The following is a 25,627-nucleotide window of genomic DNA, read 5'->3' on the forward strand; positions in this document are numbered from 1 at the left end:
ATCCTTAAGTTCTGGTCGACCTATTGATCCTTCTTAGTATGGGCTTAGAATTGTTCATCGGCGCGGATCTTCGCAACAGCAATTCACCGCATAATCTCGTCCACGTCTCGTTCAAAGTGTCCTTAGTCTTAGTTAACAGGTTGGCTGATAAGTCCCCGGTCTAACAAAGAAAAACACATTTTTTTGTCAAAATTCGTTTTTATTATTCAACATAGTTCCTTTCACCTTAACCGAGTATGCCCGGGATAAGGCAAAGAATAAGGAGGAAATGCCTTATCAAGATGATTATAAAATTTACTCAACACAAGCGGTGTTGACAATACGGCACTGGACCGTCATTATTAATTATAAATAAATAAATAAAAAATAGTTCCTTTCAAGAGCGATACAACGATTATAACGACCATCCAATTTTTTGATACCATTTCGGTAGTACTCCTTCGGTTTTGCCTCAAAATAAGCCTCAGTTTCGGCGACCACCTCTTCATTGCAGCCAATTTTTTTTCCCTGCGAGCATCCTTTTGAGGTCTGAGAACAAGAAAAAGTCGCTGGGGGCCAGATCTGGAGAATACGGTGGGTGGGGAAGCAATTCGAAGCCCACTTCATGAATTTTTGGCATCGTTCTCAATGACTTGTGGCACGGTGCGTTGTCTTGGTGGAACAACACTTTTTTCTTTTTCGTTCTTTTTTCGTTCGTCAAGCAACCAAAAGTTGCTTGACAAAAGACGCTCTATCTCACAAACTAATTGACATACAGACGTCAATTTTTGACACGAATCATTTGAAGGTTGGTGCTATATAAAAATGATATGCATTTAATACTAGCGGCGCCATCTATGTGTCAGACCGGGGACTTATCAGCCAACCTGTTAAAGTCGTGGTATAGCGGTCTGACGACTCATACACTATACAAAATTTTTTTTTATCAAATTTTCAAAATTCTTTATTGTTGTGCTAGGCTATTCTATACGTTACTCTAAGCCATTTAGACTGCTCTACCTAGGGTAGTAGGATAGGAAGTGAATAATATATGGTACAGATAGGATGATAAGCAGCAATGAAAATCAAAGCGATGGAATTATCTCCGAACGCCCTAGCCCAGCCCTTGCTTTAAGTCCTCTTCGCACACGATACCTCTTCGCAGTCTTTGTGATATTTTTTGATTCAGAAGGCAATTTTTGGGTGACTCCTTGTACGTTCAAACTTACAGGCCAGTGCCAGTCCGGAAAAAAGACGAAACGTGAACGAAGGGAACGGAAAACCGAGCAACCGGCACTTTTCCACGTAGCAGGAAAATAAAGAACGACTGATCGCAAAGATCTTGCTTGTGGCAAATCTTGTGAAGGATCACTGCACTCTCTCGATACGGTCGATGAGGATCCTTGCCGATCGCGAACAAATTATCACGTAGTACTCCAACAGCGACCAGTGATCGGAATAGTACCTGAAGGCACAGACGAAATTTAAAGCTTGCCTTTGGTTATCAAAGAGTCGATGAAGGTCGGTGAAGGTGACATTAGCATCCAACTAAACACCGAGATTCTTGACGACAGACACTCAGTTAACAACGAACTTGTCGATAAAATAGGACGAAAAACAAGCATATAAACTTCGTACCATAAAGGAAAGGAAGAGGACATGGAGGACAGAAAAATCGTTGAGGAACAAAAGAGGAAACAAGATATAAAGTGTATAACAAATTTTCAGCACAAAAAACATAACAACCATGAGGCAAAACACAGCTCTCAGACATGACCTGCAGGTTTTTGCTGAGTAGATTCCTCAGAGTGCTAACATCGCTATGCGATATTGATCGCGCACCATATTACATTCGATTAAATTAAAAGTTTTGAACAAATCCAAAATGCAGGAAGGTCACGGTAAATTCATTTGCGCGTTTGACATCAATTTCAACTGTTGGAATTTTCTCGTGACGCGAGCCAGAAAGGCGACGTGTGCATCGGAAATTAGCTAGAAATTTCTTCAGTAAAAATCAAACACGATTACGAAGACAGAAAATTTCTCCCGTAATTTCCCATAGTTTCTGAACGGCTTTCAATTTCTTATACTGTCAAGCTAACGTTCTAACATAAATATTACACACAAAAAATATTTATCCAACTCTAGGAAAGCCATACCAAATTGCAGAAGCCATTATTTAAAATACCACTAGAGAGTTTGAGCTAAAGACGCTTTGAAACCGTGCCAAATAAATTTTAACGCGTAGTGAAAATGAATTTGAACTCCAAAATCATTACATCTAAAAAACTACTGACGAATTTACTGAATTTTCAACCACAAACTTACAAGAAATAGTGAAATAAAACGTATAACCGTCTAGTGATAAACGCGTCAGGATAATCAATCAATGAAGGTTCGTTAAGAAATCCTCTCCCTGTTCTTGTCACGTCCTCTACCTACCACCAGCCCCGTTCTTGCCAATCCCTTGCCTCCCGGCACCAGCACCTGATGAATATATTCATGAATTAGCGCTTATCGTTTATCGGGCTCCGTCCATTTGGAGATCTGACTTTTGCCAAACGATCCACCGCCGCGCAAGTCGTTACATTAAGTGAATCGATACTGGACAGCTTTCCCACTTTCCTCACCCAACAAGCGGAAAAACTGGTGAGTGAAATCAACCACTTACTTCTGTTCTGAAACTCCCCCAAGTGTTGGGATCTTGGTTTCGCACTCGTTTCATGCGCGGTTTCAATCTAGTCTCGATTGGTTTCCTTATTCAAACATTGTGTGGCACCACAAACACACTCACACACTGTAGGACTCAAACCCTTCTCGGCTGTGGTTTGAAGAACAAAAGCCAAAAAAAAACCTCAACAAGTCAGTACACTCACTGACAGTTCTAGCGGAGTGAATCGGTGCCTTACGATGCCTTCGTTACGGAGCCAGCCAGAGCAACAAGTGGAAAATGCTGCCAGCATTGTTACATGCTTTTCCCTTATCATCACTATCATTATCCTCTGCTGCTTCTTGTGGTTTCTCTGGCTTCCCTCCATCTCGACGGGAGCTGGCAGTGATTGAAGCTCTGTGTCCGGTTTGTCTGTCCTTTTTGGAGCCGGAAAGTGTACGCCACTGTACGCGGTCATTCAAGTACGCTTGAACGTTCCGTTCTTCAAAGAGTTTTGCCTTCTTTTCTTAGTGTCATTTCCTACCAAAGAAAACTGTGGCAGCGAAATTAACCGAAAACCAACGATCCTGACAGCGCCAGGATCGTGTCAGAAAAAGGTCAGTGTTGATGATATTTAACGCTACACCGTCAAGCGACGACCTAAGGACATGAACGTTCCCACGTGCTGCCAGTGTGGCAACGCGAAATTAATTCCTGCTCCAGCTTCATTGAAAGGATTGTGTAGAACGGCGTGACGATTCCCGAAGTCCGGTGGAATGACTTCCCCACTATTAAGAGTGACAGGCATGATGGGGTGGCTTTGTTCCTTTGACCCATGCTCCCCCGAAACTGGACGCCAGCTAGGCAAGGACGAGTAGCACTCGAGGAAAAAGGGATCCTAGGGTTCTCCCTTTTTCAACGCGGGTGTGTGTGATTGGGGATGGGGACTCATGAAGTCCAACCTCATGGTCTAAGAATAAACGGCGCCAAGCCACGGAACAAATAGTGATTTTATACAGAATGCCTTCGGTAAGTACTCGAGCCGGTAGATAAACACACTTAGGATGAGATTCGTATTTCTCGTTTCTGGTTTCTTTCCTATTTCTCGTTTTTTGATGCTTTATCCAGAAGTCCTGCGGTAGCTTTTTCGAGTATTATCCAGCACGAAGAATGAATGGAACAGTTTTTAATACCCTTTCGTGAGGTGAATTTTCTACTTTATTAAGATAGAAAAAGAATTTTTGCAATAGATGTTGCATGTTTAAAAAAAAATTAAAGTCGTAACGGAAATTGATTTATTCAGCAAAGAAATTAATGATTTCCTCGTTCATGATGGAAGCTTAATCGCTTTCAATTCCAATGAGAGCGATTTTACTGTATTTCTGAGTTAAATTAATGAAATTAATGAAACCTATTGCTCTGTCTCGCTTTCAATTGCTGGAAAACATCCAAAGGCAACGTCACCAGGCTAACAGGAAGTGATAAGTTTGTCTGACGAATGTAAAACGGTTCCATCATCATCGTCATTATCCTGCTTTTCCAGCAGCTTCACTTCCATCCGGCTGGTCATAATCAACAACTCGTGCCAGGTCTAACGTTTAACAAATCCTAGCCCTCCCCCCACCCCCTCCCCCCGCATACCAGCATAAAATAACATCGACGATAAAGTTTAGATTATTCCTGACATTATCGTGATTCAGCCAATCACGGGGTGCTGGGTAGCTGAAAGGTTTTCTTAAGGATGGCCGACCGGGAAAGAACACCGAACCGAATCCAGTGCGCCACATTGTAGAGAATAAAAAAAAAACACACACACTCATGCACACTCGTAGAGAAACGATCTACAGAGCGGGAAGGAAGGATCCGTTTCGAGTCGTGGAAAATGTGTCGAAAGCGAGAAGATTTTATGCGGGTACGTCAATGCTACCGACCGTGGTGAAGAGTCCTGACTGCCAATGGGGAATGCGGCAAGCAGCCTAGAATATATTTCCCCAAACGTTTCCACCGCTTGCACCGGTGCCAGCATAGACGTGGGACGAAGGAACCCCTTTACGGTAGGGTGGTCCCCAACTCTCCAAGGTACGCCTCGGTCGGAAACGTATAAAAGGGGCCATTAGTGATTGAAAAACTCACCAGTTGATTCGCGTGCGTCGTGCGTGTCGTGTCGTGTTCCGGGTGCATCCACGGGCAGTACAAACTGCCGCATAACCGTGTGACCAAAGTTTGCAAGTTTGTTGGCGTATTTTATTTTGCGGTTGGTTTTCTTTTTTTCCACTGTGGAGTAATATTTTTGGTGAAAAGCTCAAAGCAAAACATACCGCGAGCCCATCCAGTTCCAGCGATGAGTGGTTCCGGCAAAGGATTATTGGGATTATGGCTGTATCACAGTGGCGATCAGGAGTGGGCAGTTAAGGAGGGCAGCCCAATACACCGGCGAAAGGAATTTGCTGTAATTATCAACAAGTGGTTCAATACGTGTGCATTTTAAAACGGTGTAAATGTTGCAAACGGGGTGGGATTAACGTACTTTAAAAGTTGATGCGGAGATTCTGGGTTCCATCCCACAGTTATGAATTCTTGGAGATTACGTGAAGTGATTTGAAGTTGAAAATATGTTCTTCAGTGATGCTGTGCTGAAATCCGTTTCACGCAGAAATCCTAGTAGATTTTTAATTTATTCATTTTATCTTTTTTATATCTTTTATTATTTATTATTCTCATACAAAAACATGTGCCAGAAAGGTTTTAGTGGAAATCAAAAGTTAAACCTTTTATACAGTTTTTATATCTACATTTATTTACCTATAAATAATCAAACAAGTTGTGATTTTTTTTTAAACTATTGCACAACATCTGAGCAACATTTGCTGCAAGAGATTGATAAAACAATGTTCAAAATGTTACGAAATTTTTGCTGAGAAGTGGAAAACTTTGGCGGTCCCGAGTGACAAAGAAGGTAGCAAAACCTGTCTTCATTTAGCAGGACCGGGTATCGAATCCTGGCCGGATCATCTCCGTGTACGCAGGACTGACTACTATTTAACTACGTGTGAACTTAAGTCAAAGAAAGGCAATATTGGGAGATCAAGACTTCACGAGGTTGTAGCCCAAGAATAAAGCCAGGAAGAAAGCGATGTGGAAAACTGTATCGTATTTAATTAAACTGCAACTGTAAGCATGTATTTAAGGAATTTCGTATAACATGGCCATTGAAAAATCAGATTGAGAAGCTTTTAAGGAACATTTTGGAAAGGGTGGATAAGTGAAGTATATTTTTTATAAGTGATATGTATTTTAGTTGAATATTTTTACGATAGACATAGCAGCAACTATTTGGAAAGCCTCAAGTGCTTTTTAACTCATGTATTTCGGATTTATAGCTACTATATCTCGCATTTATCTCCATGATTTAATAATGATTAACTTTAAAACTGCGTAGGTTCGAGATGAAGGAAATTATGTTTAAGATTATTTGATTTAACACGATTTGAATGAATGATTGAGCTTTCTAGAATTGTTATATTAAACATTCAATATAGACGAATCAATGTTTGAGGGCTTCAGACCTTAAGCAAAAGGTTGACTAAAGCATGCAAAAATTAATTACCGAAATTATAATGTAATTTATTCCTTTTGTCCTGGGTAAGGTTTAAAACGTGGAAGAGTTAATGCATTTTATAAATTTACTGTCTATGGTCCAATGTTGTAAACTGTTCCTTAATATATTATCCTACTTCTTTAATTTGGCATTTCTTTTCTCTCATTAGAAATCTGTCGATCATAGCAACGGCAACGAACGGATGGGTTCCGATCGTACCTCGATTATCTTTACGCTGAAAAACCAAATCGGCGGACTGGCCAGTGCGCTGCGTGTGTTCCAAGAGCTCGGCATCAATGTGCTGCACGTGGAGCTAAACAAGAGCGGCGAAACGTGCGACAGTGCGGACGTTCTCGTCGATGTTGAGTGTGATGCGAATCGGTTGGATCAAGTGTTGCGTTTGCTGAAGCGCGAAGTCCAATCGGTCAACTATGCGGCCCAGGTGAACAGCGATGGACCACCGCCCACTCCGCTGTCCGCGTGTGGAAGTTTTGGTAAGTTTCGGTGTAAGTTTTCTTATTTTATAAGTGTGTTAATTTTGACTTATTTTTCGGGAAAATAGATTTCGGTGAAATGCACTGGTTTCCGAGGAAAATTTCCGACCTGGACCGTGCGCAAAATGTGCTGATGTACGGCAGTGAGCTGGATGCAGACCATCCCGGGTTCAAGGATCCGGTGTACCGCAAGCGTCGAGAGCAGTTTGCGGCCATTGCCAACTCCTACAAGCAGTAAGTGTTTGTGTGTGTGTGATCGTGTGTTACTGTGCGTGTGTGGGAAGGATGGTTTCGGTTATTCTTGCTTCAATTCTATCTTCATCCTTTCTTGACAGTGGCAGTCCCATCCCGAGGGTTCAGTACACACCGGAGGAAATCAAAACCTGGTAAATTAGATTTACACTTTTCAATGACTTTGCATGTCTCGAGACATCGATCTGGGGTACAGGTCTTGAGGGAGCTAGCTGCTAGCTTTAGACAGGACTTGAGGCAACATCCGGCTTGTGTTTGTGAGAGTAATCAAGCCAACGATGTTGTTCCGCTTGTATCTAACGAGTGTTCCATTCAGAAGGGGTTAATTGAGTTATTCGCAAGAAGGCTCTTAAGAGTGAACTTTCCATCCTTTAAGACGATGACAGTCGTGTGGTTACATCGTTCCTTTGCTCCTTTCCACAGGGGAACCGTTTTCCGTGAGCTGCACAAGCTTTACATCAAGTACGCAGTACCGGAGTATCTGGAGAACTGGCCCGAGCTGGTGAAGTACTGTGGCTACCGAGAGGACAATCTTCCCCAGCTGCAAGATATTAACATCTTTCTGAAGCGCAAAACAGGCTTCCAGATACGTCCCGTCGCCGGATATCTTTCACCGCGCGATTTCCTGTCCGGGTTGGCGTTCCGGGTGTTTCACTGCACCCAGTACATCCGGCACTCGTCCGACCCATTCTACACACCGGAACCGTAAATTGAAATTTCGAATTATACCACTGCGAGCGGGCAAAGTATAATTTGAAATTTTGTATTTCCAGCGACTGCTGTCACGAGCTGCTCGGGCATATGCCACTGCTGGCCAACTCAAGCTTCGCACAGTTCTCGCAGGAGATTGGTCTGGCGTCGTTGGGTGCTTCGGAGGATGATATTAACAAGCTGGCAACGCTGTACTTCTTCACGGTAGAGTTTGGACTGTGCCGCCAGAAGGACGGTAGTTTTAAGGTGTTCGGTGCGGGATTGCTTTCCTCTGTGGCGGAGTTGCAGCATGCGATCACCACACCGGAGAAGATTAAGCGGTTCGATCCGGAGATTACGTGTGAGGAGGAGTGCATCATCACGGCGTACCAGAATGCGTACTATTACACGGACTCGTTCGAGGAGGCTAAGGAGAAGATGAGGTGTGTATAAAGTATGCGTGTAAAGTGAAGTTCTTAATGTTTTTAACACCCATCTCGTGCAGAGCTTATGCAGACACCATTCAGCGTCCATTTGGCGTCCGATACAACCCATACACGCAAACGGTGGAGGTGTTAAGCAATGCGAAGAAGATAACTGCTGTCGTGAGTGAGTTGCGTGGCGATCTGAGCATTGTTTCATCTGCACTGAAGAAAGTGTCCGCGCTGGATGAAAATCTTGACGTGGAAAAGATTGAGAAACTGCTCTCCAGTAGTTTACACGTGAGTTTTGCAGGAGTAATGCAGAAAGATCAGCTCCTTTTAGTTGACAAATTTTCCTCATTCTGAAGGTATGCGATAAAACACTTGGCCCTGAAGATCACGCCGATTGCTCCGAACGTAGTACGACCCCAACAACGGTGAAGAAAGAATAAATTACAACATTACTGACTACGGCTGGACTACGAATACTTCCCATATTTATTGTACAATAATAGATAATGCTTCAACGTTGGTGAAATGCTAATTTTATTGCTAGAGACACAACCATTCAATCAAGCAAAAGTAAAGCAGAAGTAGAAAAATGTTTCATTTTATCAAACAGAGTATTTTAACGACAGAGATATTTTATTGTGTGTCATGGAAAAGGAAACTGAAAATCGCACAGTATTTGAAGTTTGTTGAATCTCAATGTCATAAGTAAATATCAATGTAGTTACAGGCAAATTTCTGCTGTGAATTCAAATAAACGGTATGCATTAAGCATTACTTTCAAGAGTTTTGGCGATCGTTTTTGTTATTTTCTTCTTTCCAAGAAGAAGTTCTTTTCTTAACGACTTGCCGATACCACGTAGTTGGATAATCAGTCCTCGTGAGAGAGAAGAGAGAACGGTCCGGATGGGATTTGAACCTCGACCATGCCGTTTGAAGACCGGCGTCGCTGTTGCTTACACCACTGGCTCGCTTCATTTGATAAATGGAAAACATCACATTTGATTGACTTTTCAATATTAAAAAAGGAAGTTAAAGACTTTAAAAATGTTTCAAATATTAAATCGGAATAAATATAAAACATACAATTCATATATAAATACGACTCATTTTTCTTACAAGTTTTTTTACATTTTTTTTTTTTAATATTTGAAAAATGAAAATCAAAACAACTGAAGGATTAAACAACAAATGCTGCTTAATAGAAAATGAGAGAAAGCTTTTTCGAACAACAGCTAACAAAAGCAATGCTTCGAGCTTTACGCACCAAAACATAGCACAACTTTGAAAGCTTTCGCCGAGAAAGCTTTTATGCTTATGCATTTCTGCATTCGAGCAGTTATGTTGAATCAGCGCAGAGCCTTTTTTTATGCAGCTTGAAATATATTTTTTTTTTGTGAATTAATTTGACTTATTTCTATTGGAATTGTTAATAAAATTGCCTAGATCTGTGTCATAGTTGCGCTTTAGGTCATTTTTGTAAATGTGTTAAACCGGATACAAAAATAAAAATTAGGCAAAATCTAATGAGATTCATCGACGGCATCATGTACGGCACATCTTCAAAATAAGCCGAAAAATTGAGAAAATATAAGCATTAAATGAAACCATTTTCCATAAGAGATACAGCGATTTAACCAGAAGAACTATAACGCTCAACAAATCCAGTCAGAAAAATAATATCACAAGGAAGAAATGAATTGAGATTAATGTACAAGTGTAGCACAAAAAGCGCTAAACATAAGATGACGGACCACAATAAAAGATGAAACCAATAATTTTGAAACAATGAAAGATGCTATAAAAGTAAGAAAATAATTTATGTAAAAATTTTTTTATTTTGTCAAGAGTTGATAAATTGCTAACCAAAAAACCAAATTACGCAAGTACCGAACTAGAATATAACGTGTCCTTAATCTAGATCAATGAGTCCTTCAATAACCCCTCCTCATGGTCAGTAGGTCATAGGAAATCTTTCATGTACGTGTTCGCCAGACAACACTCTTTCTTAACCACCCATTGACGGTGGCACAAACGCGTTACCCGTAACTCTCATGCAGCATAAAGCAAAGGGGGAAAAAAGCATAACGCTTATTATGTTTGCATCTTGCTTTAGTTCCATTGCCACCCACCGAGCTCATGATTTCATGGCAACCCCCACCCGAATGCAGAACCTCCCTAACGATTCCTAGAAACCTGTCCAGATGGTCACAGAATCCTCCCTGACAACCGGTCACCGGGCGTACAACGGGGTACAGCTGGCACGGCGCCACACGACGCGGCCACCGTTCGACAACGACGACGACATCAGTGAGCTCAATTAGATGCTCGCGAAAACAAAACCAAAAATCAACATGCACCACGCGCAGCAACAAAACCAAAACGGAGGGTTAAAAATTAACAACAACAAAAAAACTCATAATAAAATAAATAAACCGAAACAAAACAAAACCAGCTCGTCTGCTCACTAGCGCACACACACATACACACTCGCACACTTCGCACTTGGTTCGCAAGAACACAGGAACTTCCGGTGTTTTTTGGGAAGATTTTTTTTGCAACACAAGTTACCCCCTTTTTCGGTTAGCTTATCCCGGGGTGAAACGCGATTCCACCCCACAACCCCTTCCTCAATTTAAAGCGAAAGGGGTGTACAGTTTAGAATCAATATTACATCCTTCACTCACACACACACACACACACACAACCGCGTGGTTAGACTGTACCACTCCTGCAGCATCCCGAGGCGCACGCTATTTCGTGTCGTGTCCGTACCGAATATGTACATATTTTATGTAATATCCGTTCTGTTCACCGCTTGATTTCGTTTAAAGTTTTTTCCTGTTTTATTTTTGTGTTGCTTTTTTTTCTCTTATTCGCTTAATTTTATTTTTGTTGCTTTGTGCTTGATTTTGATTACGTTTTCATTGAAACAGCTCTTACACACGTACAAAACATGCATACATTTTGAATGCTTCGGAGTGACCATGGCTTTCTGGGCATGCTGGGGTAACGGGGCGACAGATTGCGTTTTTTTTCACCCCCTTTTCCTATTTCAGCCTTAGTTACAATGTTGGGCGAAGAGATGTACGAATGTGCTGCTGTGTACGGTTTTAATTTTATTTTAATTATTTTTAAATTAATTTTGGTTTCAATACAAATGGAAAATTGTTGTCAAAAGTTTTCAGCACACTCTATTTGGATGAATAATTTGTTTGTTTAAGAACATTTGATTCGTGTGTAATTATGAGTTAAAATTTTGAGTTTCTTCTGTGGCAGAACATGCTATTGTTTTATGTGGTTCTGATGAATATTTACTGTAAAAACTTAATGTATTAAAACACAAACAATATAGTCGTGCAAATGGTAAAAAGCAAAGGAAATGTTAATAAAAAGAAGAAAGGAATAAACCTCATTTTAAATTGAAAAGTAATTATAATAGTTGAAAAAACAAGAGAGAAATGAAAAAAGCTATAGCAAAATATTAAATATAATAAAAGAAAATTAAAAAAAAAGTAATGTCATATGCTATCCTTAATACATCAAATAAGATTCGACGATAATATAGGAAAACAACAAACATTGAGTAATTTAACTTTTGCAAATGCTGATTAAGCCTCGAACCTAATAAATCTAGAATCATTCAACCTGTACAATCTCAATAAAGAAAAAAAGAGAGCCCAAAAGTAAGCAAATAACGTAAAAAATAAAAATAATGTAAAAATATCCAAAGTACCCATTAGAAGACACCTCTAGCAAATACGTTGCGTCCTTAACGGGCAAAAAAAAATAAAAACGAACACCGGTAAAGGTAAGGAAAAACATGATACGCTAAAAAAAAATCAAATCTCACTGAATAGACAAAAAAACGACCACTATGAGCCCTCAGTTCGCAAAAAAGCCACTCTCAAAATAGACGGTCACAATTTAGCTTTTGCTCGCGTTGCACAAAAGATGTGCTCTCTCTAAAAAAAAAAAAACAAGAAAGGAAAGAAAAAGAAGCATAACAAGACCTCGTCCTCACCCGAACCCTTTTTCCACGCACACGGAACATTCCACAGAGAAATGTTCCCCTTTTTTTAATAAATTTAGTACCGTCGTCCACCAAAAGGGCGCTCCTTCGCTGGTTAGTGGCGGTGGTGGTGGTTGAAGTGTTGGCCATGGTGTGACTCTAATGACGGAGTCGCGATGCGTGTGCGATGTTCAACGGCTCGCCCAGTCCACGACCGTTGAACATCGTCGTCGTTGCGATTAGATTGATTCCGGTGCAGGCCAAACCATCTTTCTCCGATCGTCGTCCAGAACGGAACCCCGGGAGCGTTGTCCTGTGACTGATTCGCATCCGGTGAGCGATACGCAATCGTGCGCATTTTTTAGCCACCCAGGATGTATTTTTTTTTTGGTGTGTTTGAAAAATCGGCTCCAAAAACACAACCACACACACGCACACAGAGATAAACTCAAAAATATATGAACAAAAAAAAACCAAAAAAAAGGCAATGAGAAGCGCGAATTGAGATGGTTTCAGTTGCGCGGCTTTTTTCCTTTTGTCCTGCCAGTGTATATGACATCGATCGGGCATTCCAGAATTCTGTGGCATTTTTGGCAAAATAGGGACTCGCGAATGTGAAGAATCGAATCGGGAAAGTTTTGTACAAAAATAAAGCAACAGCGTCAGTGCTTCTCCCGGCTGCTGCATTCCCTGCAGGCCAGCCGTGCAAAAAGTGTTCTTGGTCTTACGCGGGAAAGGGAAATAACATCCGTCGAAACGAAAAGGGGAGAGGACGGAGAAGGGTTGAAAGGTAAAGGGAGAAGGACTCAAATAACGTGAAAAGTCTCGGGCAGTCGGGATGGGAACTTCCAGAGAATGGGGGAGATTTCTTTCCGGTTTCCGAGCCAGTCATCAGTCGAACGGTAGGTTGCAGAATTCGAATTCTAAAATTTCGGACGCCACCCAGTACGCGGGTGAGATATACACGCGCACACATACACACGCTCACGCGTGTCCTTCTCCACGTGAATCCGAGAACGAGGTTTAATTTTTCACTCTTTACTCGTTGCAGTTCTGTTTTCCTGTTTCGCTTTGTCTTTTCAGCCCGAGCCCTCAACCCGAGCTAGGCCTTTTTTTTTCGTATAGAGTTTTTCTATAGATCTCGCATTTTTTTTCCGCTGTGTGTCCTCCCCTGCGGGCCTTTTACTCTACTTACCTCCTCGCATCTTTATCGCGCGCCACCCAATAGAAAAAGAAATTTGAGTGCAAAAAAATAACAACGGAAAGGAAAACCCATTTCTCCGATGCTTCGATCATTTGGCGCATCCTTCCCTTTTCTATCACACGCACCACCCCCACCTACAGCGCCCACCCACACCCTCACATGCACACACACACTTGTCATTTTCCGATGGCATCGAAGTTTTCTGCACAGTGTGCCGAGTACCGTGCCCGGTGACTGCAGGCGGCACCAGGTGGGGAACCTTACCGATCGGATTTTTTCCTTTTTCTTTTTCGTTGCACTTTTTGCTCCCAGTGCAGGATACCCGGATCTGGACAGGCCGGCATCATCAAAAGAGTCACAACTTTCTATGTGCGAAAGTAGCGGATGCCTTACACGTCTCACACGCACTGTGCGACACATGAAGATGGAGTCCTGGGGATTCGATTCCAGTGTGGTCAGTCGTTTTTTTTTTGCGTGTCTGTATACGTGTGAGTGTGTTTTGTGCAGATGAAGCATGAAGGTAGGAGGTTTTCCAACAAAACGCAACAGTAAGAGTAGTAAAAATGCACATTTTTCTTGCCGGCTGAATGGCAGGAGTGTTCAGGAATTGGTTTAAGCTAACGAACCGTGCTACATTTACCGGGAGGATGGCTGAATTATTTTGGAGGAATTTTCATAAGCCTTGTTAATTACTTTTCTAATAGTTATAGTGCATTTCAATATGTTTATTTACTGAGTTTTCTGCACTTTTAGTTACTATTTTTATCTATTATCGTTTTGCATTGCTTTACTAATCTGTAAATTATTTTGTGGACCACGGCTACAGTCTTGCTTCTATTTGTCCTTTATCTAGTATGCTATCGACTTTTACATGCTTTGTTTCTTGTCTCTTTTATTCCTTTCTATTTTTATATTACTTTTTCATGTTTCAATTTGATTGATTTGATTCTTTTTAATTTACATCTATTTAAAATATTCAATTATAAAAATTTTCCTGTTTTTCTTTTTTGTAATACTTTTATAAATGATTTTTTGGTGTTTTCTTAAAAAAATATATTATACAAAAATTTACAATTTGTACTTTTCTGTCTCTTTTCATATTTTTGTGCAGGGTATTTTGAAGATCATTGACGCTATCCCATGTTTAAATGATGATAGATGACAAAAATAATTGCTATATTGCCCTGAGGTTTTATTTATGATTTACTTTAAATTTTCTATATTTGTTAAGGTTTGTACGATAATTTTTTATGGTTTCTCTAGTACTTTTGCTTTTGACCAACCTGATTTTACAGGTTTGCAGATACTTCCAGAGATAAAAAACTATAATTATTTGTACCGAAACGCAATCCATTATTCTTATGTTCAATTCAGTTACAAACGGCTACTTTCTGTGTAGCTTAAATTATATTTCCAACGTCTTGAAACATATGCAAAATTAAAAAAATATCTAGAGTTTTAGTGAAATCTTCTTCATTTTTTTATTGAAATTCATTTAATTTTTTTAATTAATTTTTATCACTATTTTCATGCAAAAGTTTTGTTGCAAAATAGATGTTTCGAAAACTATGCAAGAAAATTTGAGAAACCGTAAAAAACCCACGAAGAATATATGGGAAAGCGTCTGTATTATGTCTTAATGCGGGGTTTTTCTTATTTAAGGTTTTAAGTTATCCTCTCTTTGATTTCCTTTTACAAATTTAAATAATATTTTTTAGTTTTTAAGCAAGTCTTTTAAATTTCCTTCCTGTTTTCCTCTCCACTTTTGTACTTCTACTGACTTTTTCGATGCGTTTTTTCCATTTTCCATTTCGTACAGTTTTATTCTCTTCCTTAACGCTTTAGTGCACTTGTACGAACGCTTTCCCAGCCGTTCTTTTCTATTGGATTGATTTTTTAACCTTTGCCCTGAAGCTTATCTTTGCTGCCAATGAAGACACGTCGGAGCTTCCCTTTGCGTGTTTCGTGCTCGTATTCCTGCGAAGCACACTGCCTGTTACTGCCCTTAATTTGAGCATCAGCTCAAAAACTGAAGCCAAAAAAAAGGCCCTTTGCTGGCACTTTTTTCTTGCGCACTACGAATATCCACGTCATCCATAAAAATGCAAGTCGCTGCTCGACGGTTGTCTGTGTGTATGTGTGTATTTAGCTGGGCTGAAAACGCTACCACGGCCCTCCTGCGAAGGCATTTCCAAGGATAGGGCTACCGTACGCACGATACAAAACCCGATTTTCCGATGGCTTATGCATATTATTGCTACGGAAGCATAGATGAGAATGGAGGTGGAAAAAAAATACGAAAAAATTGCACGACAGCATCCAACACCGGGCCAGGCCAGCTGTCCCGGGCACATTTAGCACAGGCACCGAAGCACTTCGATCTTGTGCAGGCATTTTTTGGGCCGTTTAGTTTTTGTTCATTTACGGTGGCTGAGAAAAGGCACACACCCACTGAGGTCTGGTTTGGTTCAAGAGGGATCTCGGCCTACGCCTTCTGGTCGCCAGCCGCTCTGGTGGTGGACCTCAGCATCAAAGTAGTGTGTTGGCTGGATGTGTCTGTAATGTAATTGATTTTGTACAATGTTCATACGCATGAAGGCAAGAAGCCGTACTGGGTAGCTGTCCTGCGTGCGCGCACAATGTGAAGTGGCCGGCTGGCTACCCTTTTACATCAATTGCAGTTGAGTTGCAGCAAGCAAAAAAAAAAAAGAATCGTTTTTCTCCATTCCGTTGTTCTTCGTTTAGGTGAAAGAATAATTAAAGTTGCTAGCGCTTCTTGTCATGTTTCCTAGGCAGAAAAAAGGAGAATTAAAGCAATGAAGTGTAGTTGAAAATTCTTTCCTATGAGGGCTGAGGAAATCCTTTACAGTTTTAAATCGGAAAGAAACAATGTTGCATCACAAAGGATTGGATTGAAAATTGCAAAATTGAAAATTGTGATGCATGATGCAAAATCATGAAGAAAGTTCCCGAAAAAAGGTTGTATGATGGGAATGGTTAAATAACTACATTATGGCAACTTAGCTACAACGTAAAATTGAAGGATTCGATGCACAAAACCGAAACATTTTCCATCAAAACAAGATCATGTAACATGTGGTACGCTTCACCAAAGTCAGACATCAAGGACCAGGAAAAGACAGATCATTTACTCAAAAAGGGTGCAATGAAAGGATCCTTTTTCGATTGGCTTATCCTCGAGCATATGATCAAATTCCTGCCCCACAGTTTTTAAATTTGATCACTTTTCAAGCGGCCTTGTGAAGCCTAAGCTACTCAACAGCACAGGAGATCGTGAGTTTATTCGATTGATGTCTATGAAATGACTTTTGTGCTAAAAAACCCCCTTTTTTTCAGATGCATAGTAGAAATCATTTTCTATAAAAAATATTCAATTTAAGAAAAAATTTATTCAATCTTTGTCTCGTAATTTTGAGACCCTTTTTCGGCATAATTGTTTTACAATAATATGTTGAACTTTTTTTTTGTAAAAAGACCGCCGTTTTCATCTTTATATGGATAGGTTTTTTTTATTCATAAAGGACGGTCAGGCCATATTGCTTACAATAAACTTAAAAGTAATATACTCCTTTCATCATTGCTGGGAGACATTTCCTTCTCCGAGCCGTGAAAGGGCACCATATCCCGGTTGTTCCGTTGCGTATGTTCCGTCATCCAAAGCCAAAGTCGTGTTCATAGCAAGGATCTTATCGTGTGAGGGCACCTTATTCCAGGGTGTATGTGGGTGTTTCCACGCTCGTAGTCCTGATGGTAGCGGGGGTCTTGATCGTTTTCCATTTCGAAGATTCCTTGATTGTGTCCGATCTTGAAGTCTCGTTCGTGTCCTTCTTCTCCCCGTCGCTGGTTTGGCTGGAAACCTATCCAATATGGATAGGTTTTCCCCTTTTAAAGTAATCCAGAAAATGGCGATCGTTTGATACTGCGGCATATTTAGGTTGGCTACTTGGGATCTCTCAGAATACCCTAAACACCACGTTTTTTTCAGCTCTCGCTTCGTGTAGATAAAAACACCACTCCAGCATCTGCGTGATACTTATTTAGGCATGTAGCAACTATTACGAGGCTCTGGGGAAAATAAAACGACATGTGACGTCCTTCGATCGAATGTGAACCGCAGCTTCTGTTGAATGTTCCGGGGAATTAAAATCGTCGGATAGCCAGATCTAAGCTCTAGCTCTGTATGCTTTCTCTTCTCCAGAAAGACCAGAATGTTCCCGGTTCCGGAGACGGGTGGAGGCCGTAATAGAAGCCGAGGGCGGATATTTTTAATCAAATGAATAAAATACATGGTAAGCTACTATTTGTAAAACAAAAAAATTTCCACGACGATTAATTTTGCCATAAAAATTTTTTCTTTCTCCGTAGGTGACGTAGGTGAAAATTATCCCGAACGCCCTGATATATGAGGGCTGACAATAAAGTAAGGTCTCCAATTTTTTTTTTTTCATAGAAATTGACATTTATTTACAAAAAGCGATACACCGTTGGAAAGGCCAAGGTCTTGGCTACTTTTCTACATAATCGCCATTTTTTTCCAACACCTTGCGCATCCGCACGATGAACTTGTCTATGCCGGCAGAATACCACTCTCCGTCCGCCTCGCGCAGCCAGGTGTTGACCTCTTTCTGAACCTCGGCACCCATCGGGCAGAAACTTTGTGATACTGCAAGTTGTTCACAAGGATATGACGGATTGTTTCGCTGCTACACACTCCTCCAAGCTTCTCTTCCAAGTCCCTAATTGTCGCACGGCGGTTTTTGAGCATTTCTGCCTCCACTGCTTGAACAATCGCATCCGAGACCGACGGTCGGCCACTTCTCTCCTCGTCGTGAACATTAGTGCGCCCGGAATTGAACTCGGGGCTCCACTTACGCACATTTTTTATGTCCATACACTTTTCCCCGTAAACTTCAACTAGTTGACGATGGATTTCAATAGGTGTCACCTTTTTCGCACTCAAAAAACGTATTACAGAACGCAATTCGCACTTGGACGCTGACGCGAGGGGTACCTCCATCGTTGACGGCTGCTCAGCCAAGACTGAGCGGTCGGGGAAGCCTCACCCAGCAGCAAAGTGGTAGTGGGGGAACCAAGGAACACGGCGGTGTTGCCAGATTTCGCCTAGCGCGTGATCCGGCGAAGTTGCAGCGTTGGAGACCTTACTTTATTGTCAGCCCTCGTATATTGTACTTCGTTTGTATGATGGATGATTCTCACGATAGAGACCCTTGAGGTTTGAAAGAGGAAATGTTTCCCAACTAAAGATAAAGGAGAATTGTTTGTAAATTTATGTGACGCAATACGCCTTTTGATAACGGAATACGAAAAAAACTCAGTATCGTTTGTTTGAAAAATTCGTTTCACATAAAGTAAGATTTTATATGTTTTCATGCAAAATAGAGTGATGTATTTTAACTGATTTTAAGGAATTGCAAAAAATGAAAATCTTTTCTCTTAAAATTCTCAAAAAAATGCTAATAAAATTTTTGTCTGAAAAGTCGATCGATGCACACAATTGGGCAGTCACTATTGTTCGTTTTTCGACAGTCAAACTTGACAACACTGCACACTACTTGTGTAAATTTACCTCCACGGAAAGTACTTCATAGATATCGACAGACCAGACCAGGTCCCTTATTCGCTGCACACTGCAAGCCTAACGCGTTAAACTTTTACCCAGCAAAAAGGAAAACAACATCGTTCCATTGCCAAAAAAAACAATGCCGTCCGGTACAATTTTACTACAAACATTATACTTCTTATTTTTTCCACCGTCCACTACTCGGATGCATAGCTCTGAATGCATCTTTTCGGTAGCTAAATGATGTAGCTTCGATCGCGATGCACCGGTCGCTGGTCCGATGCAAATCTGCCAAGCTTTACCGGGCAAGTCTGCTGCCCTAAAATCGTCTGTTTTTGTTTCTCAAGTTATATATTCACTTTTAGCTGCATTTCGTCGTGTTTTGTTTGCAATTTTTGACCAACCGTGCACGCTACCCCAGCTGTAATTGAACATTTGCGCTTGATTCACTTCAATCATACTCACCGGGCTAGTGCCGGGAACCGCGAGTTGCGGCAACTTTGCAAAATGAAATTGCAATCCCAAACCACTTCATCGGGTCTGGCCGGTACGGCTTTGGTGTTATGGGGCTCAAGAAATGCTAGCACACGTCCCAACCAGATGGCAGCGTAATCTTTGTGCATTTGTGCGTTCTCTTACTGCGGGACCGGAAGTGTGCTCGTGGCGCACAACTTCCGCGGGCCAGTTGCTCCAGCGTACGCTTCGTCGCCCAGACACGGCACACACGTTCGCTTCTTCTCCCTTTTGTTCGGTCAAGGGACACCGAGAGTGTACTTTTTCAATTGCACCCTCTCGGAAGTGGTCGTGCAGTGTTTGGTGCAAGATCCAGCACATGGACACGCATAAGACCAGTCCGCACCGGTCGCGGCTTGTGCGTAAAAGTGGCCGAACGGTGCGAGAGCAATGCCCGAGCGTGTTTAGCGGGGAGTGTGGGATCGCCAGCCTGCTCCGTTGACGAACGATAAGTGGCCGTGTGAGTCGCGTCCATCAAGGAATGCGCCGCACGGAAACGAACCGTATCGGAACGCTTCCAGGCAGCGGATCTTGAGAACTGACATTTTGCGACCACTTCGGTTTCTGTTCAACAAGATAAAAAAGCGTTTGCTTGTATGTGTGTTTGTGGCCATTCGATTCGCACTGCGGTACGGTTGGGTCTTGTTGCAAGTTTCGCGTGCACTAGAAATTAGCCCACCCAGCTCCGTCACCGAGCCAGCGAGAGATCATCAAACAAGAGAGCAATCCGGCAAGAATGCTGGCTGCGTTTAGAGAATCTAAACGGCACACACAAACACACACACACATATGCACATGAAGCAGAAAAAAGTCTGTATTTACCGGACGGAGCTTGCACCTATTCAGCAAAGACCGTCGATGCAGCCGATGCGTGTGAGGGCCACGGCCACGGTGCAATATGCGAAGTACGTGGTGAATTTTCCCGTTTTCCAAAAGAGCGAACCCTATCCTTAGGAACCCTATTTTTCCGACCGTCGAAGCCAAAACCTCACACGGAAATGTACAGCTTCACCAGGCCAGACGAGCCAGCTCGTCGCGCTGAAGATCGTTTGTCAAAAACATGCAATCGAAATGCAACCGCGTGCACACTGTCGGCCCCAAAAGTCTTCGGAGGCTGCGTGTATCCGAGCCGTATCCTGGCACGTGGGACGTTGGGACACATAAAGGCGGCACCGCTTTCCTAGCAGCCATGCATTACACAGCATGTGCATGTAGGTTCCTAACATTTTCCCAACACCGAAACTCCTCCCAATTTCTTTGTTTTATAAAACACAAGAAGAAGCAAAGAAGAAAAGCACCTCCATAAAAGAACACATTTTCCAACGAGCTAAAGATAACAGGATGTGTGTGGGTGGGTGTGTGTGAAATAATAGTGAAATGTTCGTCGTCAATTGGACTCTCGGAAACTGGGATATGCCGAGCGCTCTTTCATCAAGAAATGTCATTTCGTTTGATGTCCAGCTCAAGCGGTCTCGAAATGAGACGTGAGGCGTTGTATTTTCGAGATTTTTCTCTTCCTGCCAGCTTCCACTGTCGACTGTCAGTTTTTCGGTACGCACATTTATCAGCCATTCTGAAGCTGCAAAACAGCCAAACCGGAATAGTCGTTTTCAATCAAAATCACTTGTTTGTCTAGAATTAGAGCGAGAGTGGCTCCTGTTATGGGGGAGTAACGTGCGGCTCGGAAATGTTTTACGTGTTGTTTGAGGCATTAGCAATCGTGAAAGAACGATCGCATTGTCTTCAATACACTCGGGCCTCGTCCAATGGGCCATTGAGGTTAGTTTTCGGGGGGAAAAAAAAGATTTGTAGAAAAGATAAGTGACGGCCTTGTGTCGAAGTTGAGGAACAATTCAATGCTGAAATTGTTTACCGGGAAAACAATAGATATGCAATTTTTATGCTTTGTTTTAACGGCTTCTAACACAAGGCAATTGATTGACAAATCAATACACAGTTGAAAGATTCGTTTGAGTTTTAAGATTAGAAACGAAGAGCTGCTAACAAGAATGCAATTATCAACGGATTTCGGAAGGCCCAAGTGCAAAATCATGGAGCTGCTTCTAGCTGTTGAATGTGACTCCAGTCAAACACGATCTTGTGCAGCCATACTTGAAAGCAGTACTTAATTTGATCGATGACTTGAATTACCAGTTCTGCAGAGGCGTTGGCACTTGAAGCCTTTGAGGCTGGTTTCTTAATAATTCGGGAAACTTAGGGAAATTAAGGGAAGAGGAATTGAATATTTTTGAAAAATTTTTAATGGAAATGCAACATTTACTTGCGATAGTTTTACCTTGCGGTTTTAGGAAGTTAAAAAACTTCAAAGGTGTTTGAAAAATGTGCTGCAATGATTAACAGACAAAACCAAATGGAGTACACCATCGGGATTTGGTCTAGCAAGGCTGAGGGAATGTTTCTCAGCTATGGTGAATGGTGTATCTTGCTTAGAAGATAGTTGTAAGCCATACGGCCGGGCCGTTAAATATAGTAAAATAATGGATTAGCTACTCCTCAATAACGAGAACGCCTCAAGACTCATCCAATAGTAAGCCGGACGCCAAGATCGGATCAAGCATGACCGAGTTATCGTCGATTTTCGTCGATTTTCCTCAATAACTGGGCGGGTGGTGGAGGGATTGGATTGAGGTGTTCGGCAAAAAGATGCGCAGCCTCAAGACGCATCCAACAGTGTGCCGGACGCCAGGATCGGACCAATATTGACCGAGTTCCACGGGAATGCTGTTGTTTTCCGCAATAACTTGGCGGGGGTGGAGGAATCGGGTTGAGGTGCTCGGTAAAAAGATGCGCGGCTTCAAGACGCATCCAACGGTGTGCCGGACGCCAGGATCGGACCAAGAATGAGCGAGTTATCGTCGATTTTCGTCGATTTTCCTCAATAACTTGGCGGGTGGTGGAGGTATCGGGTTGAGGTGTTCGGCAAAAAGATGCGCGGCCTCAAGACGCATCCAACGGTGTGCCGAACGCCAAGATCGGACCAAGAATGACCGAGTTATCGTCGATTTTCCACGGGAATGCTGTTGTTTTCCGCAATAACTGGGCGGGTGGTGGAGGAATCGGGTTGAGGTGTTCAGCAAAAAGATGCGCGGCCTCAAGACGCATCCAACGGTGTGCCGAACGCCAAGATCGGACCAAGAATGACCGAGTTATCATCGATTTTCCACGGGAATGCTGTTGTTTTCCGCAATAACATGTCGAGGGGTGGAGGGATCGGGTTGAGGTCTTGGGCAAAAAGAAGCGCGGCCTCAAGACGCATCAAACGGTATTCGGAACGCCAAGATCGGATCAAGAATGAGCGAGTTTTCGTCGGTGTTCCACGGGAATGCTGCTGGCAGAATTTCTCCCCCCCTATCCAACAAAGGTGTTGGAAAATCCCCCTTAGTCCCCTTTTGTATTCAAAACCATGTTTTGGATGTGTTTTTAAAAGATTTTCAAGAAAGAAATTAAAATGAGACAGAAAAATTTAAAATGGAAAGGCAAACTTAAAAAGGGACGGAAAAATATTTGTCACGGCGGAAAGAAAATAATTTTCGGACCACTTTTAAAATTTCCATTTGCTACCTCCTCGAATTCATGCTCTCCTGTTACTCCTGGTCGAATTTTGCCGAATCGAAAACCGACCAATTTTGGCTCAAAAATCCGACCCGGTTGCGACTCGTAGTAACAGGAGAGCATGAATTCGAGGAGATAGCTCGGGTCGACGAAAAAATTCCAAATCCAGTTTAAATTTTCGAAATCGAAGTTAAATTTGCGTTGGAAATTTTAAGTTTGGATTTCAACTTTAAATTTTGAATCGGGATTTTAAAACTGACTTGGGATTTTAAAACCGGATTTGGAATTTTTTGGCCGGCCCGAGCTATCTCCTCGAAGTCATGCTCTCCTGTTACTACAAGTCGCTCTTGGTCGGATTTTTGTGCCAAAATTGCTCGGTTTTCGATGCGGCAAAATTCGACCAGGAGTAACAGGAGAGCATACTAGGCGTAGAGGTAGCAAATGGAAATTTTAAAAGTGGTCCGAAAATTAATTTCTTTCCGTCGTGACAAATATTTTTCCGATCCATTTTAAGTTTGTCTTTCAATTTTAAGTTTTTCTGTCTCATTTTTATTTCTTTCTTGAAATATCGTTTAAAAACACCTCCAAAACATGGTTTTTAATATTAAAGGATACTAAGGGGGATTTTCCAACACCTTTGTGGGGTAAGGGGGGAGAGGAATTCTGCCAGCAGCATTCCCATGGAAAATCGAAAATACCTCACTCATTCTTGATTCGACCTTAGCGTTACGCACACCGTTGGATGTGTCTTGAGGCCGCGCATATTTTTGCCGAACACTCCAACCCGATCCCTCCACCCATCGACCAGTTATTGCGGAAAACAACAGCATTCCCATGGAAAATCGACGATAACTCGCTCATTCTTGGTCCGATCCTGGCGTACGGCACACCGTTGGATGCGTCTTGAGGCCGCGCTTCTTTTTGCCAAACACCTCAACTCGATCCCTCCACCCCCCGCCAAGTTATTGAGAAAAATCGACGAAAATCGACGATAACTCGCTCATTCTTGGTCCGATTCTGGCGTCCGGCACACCGTTGGATGTGTCTTGAGGCCGCGCATATTTTTGCCGAACACCTCAACCCGATCCCTCTACCCCCCGCATAGTTATTGAGGAAAATCGACGAAAATCGACGATAACTCGGTCATGCTTGATCCGATCCTGGCGTCCGGCATACCGTTGGATGCGTCTTGAAGCCGCGCATATTTATGCCAAACACCTCAACTCGATCCCTCCACCCCCCGCCAAGTTATTGCGGAAAACAATAGCATTCCCATGGAAAATCGATGATAACTCGGTCATTCTTGGTCCGATCCTGGCGTCCGGCACACCGGTGGATGCGTCTTGAGGCCGTGCATCTTTTTGTCCAACATCCCAACCCGATATGTCTACCCCCGCCCAGTTATTGTGAAAAAATCCTTTTTTTGTTGAGAAGTTGGGCACAGATTTCGCAAGTAGCGTTTAAATGATTCAATAAACTATAGTTCCATAGTCTTTACTCTTGCAATAAATACAATCAATACCATAAATAAAGAAAAAAACGAAAATGTATACCCAAAAATTAATATTCAGAAACCCTGTGGAAGAGGTAACATTATGGCATTAAAACATCGAATTTTGCTAAGTAAGTTGTTTTGCGCAATGCATACTCCGCGGCGCACAAAAAGCTTAGTGAATTATAGCAAGCTAAAGATTGCAATCTACTTAAAGCGAATTGCATATTTGTAGGCGGAGAAAGGGTTCGAAAGCTTTTGAAATATTTCAAGCAAATTTGAAATTTAAATTTGAAATTGAAAATTTGAAGCACGCTACAAGCTAACTCCTCAAATGCATGCTCTCCTGTTACTACCAGTTGATCCCGATAGAAAATTGGTTCAAAACGAGGCAAATTTCGAAGCAGCAAACTTCGATACCAGGTAACAAGAGAGCATACCAGGCGAAGAGGTAGCCAATGGAAGTTTAAAAAGATAATAGAAAATAATTTCTCTGTGTCACGTAAAATATATTTCCGATCGATTTTAAAATTGTTTTTAAACTTTATGTTATTTAGTCTCATTTTTATTTCTTTCTTTAGATATCTTTGAAAAGGAACTCCACAATGTGTTTGTCAATATTATAAGGAACTAAAGGGGAATTTTCCGAAAGCTGCCGAGAAATTCCGTCAACAGCATTCCCATGGAAAATAGGCGATAACTCGCTCAGTTTTAGCCCGATTCCAGCGTTCTGCATACTGTTGGATGCGTTTTCTTTCCGTTCATCTTTTTGCCGAACACCCCTACCCGATCCGTCCACCCCCCGCTCAGTTATTGCGGAAAACAACAGTATTCCCGAGAAAAATCGACGATAACTGGGTCATTCCTTGTCTGATCCTGGCGTCCGGCATACCGAACACCTAAACCCAATATCTCGCCCAGTTATTTCCCGAAAACGGAACATTCCCGTGGAACAAAATCACCGATAACTCACTTATAAAATAAGTTGAAAATTTTATTAAACGAATATCACACTTTTGGATGGTCCAATCCAGAGTATGTGGGAACGGTCTGGATAGTATTTGAGCTCCGGTTCTGTCATGTGAAGGCAAAACTGTCGTTTCTTCTCCTGGATCAAACTCTTCCAGTGTTAAAATT

The 25,627-nt window shown here is 41.9% G+C and overlaps 2 protein-coding genes across 2 annotated transcripts in view; both read left to right on the forward strand.

The window, feature by feature from the left end:
- The first annotated feature begins 4,964 nt into the window (after positions 1 to 4,964).
- Positions 4,965 to 8,537, forward strand: LOC126560951 (tryptophan 5-hydroxylase 1). The gene is made up of 8 exons (XM_050216901.1): positions 4,965 to 5,078; positions 6,397 to 6,721; positions 6,790 to 6,955; positions 7,057 to 7,107; positions 7,397 to 7,678; positions 7,747 to 8,106; positions 8,169 to 8,385; positions 8,454 to 8,537. Exons 1-8 carry the CDS (start codon positions 4,971 to 4,973, stop codon positions 8,535 to 8,537), a joined length of 1,593 nt encoding a protein of 530 aa, XP_050072858.1. The 5' UTR covers positions 4,965 to 4,970.
- A 2,007-nt stretch (positions 8,538 to 10,544) lies between these two features.
- The window catches only part of LOC126563376 (flexible cuticle protein 12-like), a 281,105-nt gene continuing 266,022 nt past the window's right edge, over positions 10,545 to 25,627 (forward strand). Inside the window, exon 1 of the mRNA XM_050220012.1 lies at positions 10,545 to 10,549. The gene's annotated coding sequence lies outside the window, so the exon portion shown is untranslated. The remainder of the gene's footprint in view (positions 10,550 to 25,627) is intronic.

This window comes from Anopheles maculipalpis, chromosome 3RL, assembly GCF_943734695.1.
Source record: "Anopheles maculipalpis chromosome 3RL, idAnoMacuDA_375_x, whole genome shotgun sequence".
NCBI lineage: Eukaryota > Metazoa > Arthropoda > Insecta > Diptera > Culicidae > Anopheles > Anopheles maculipalpis.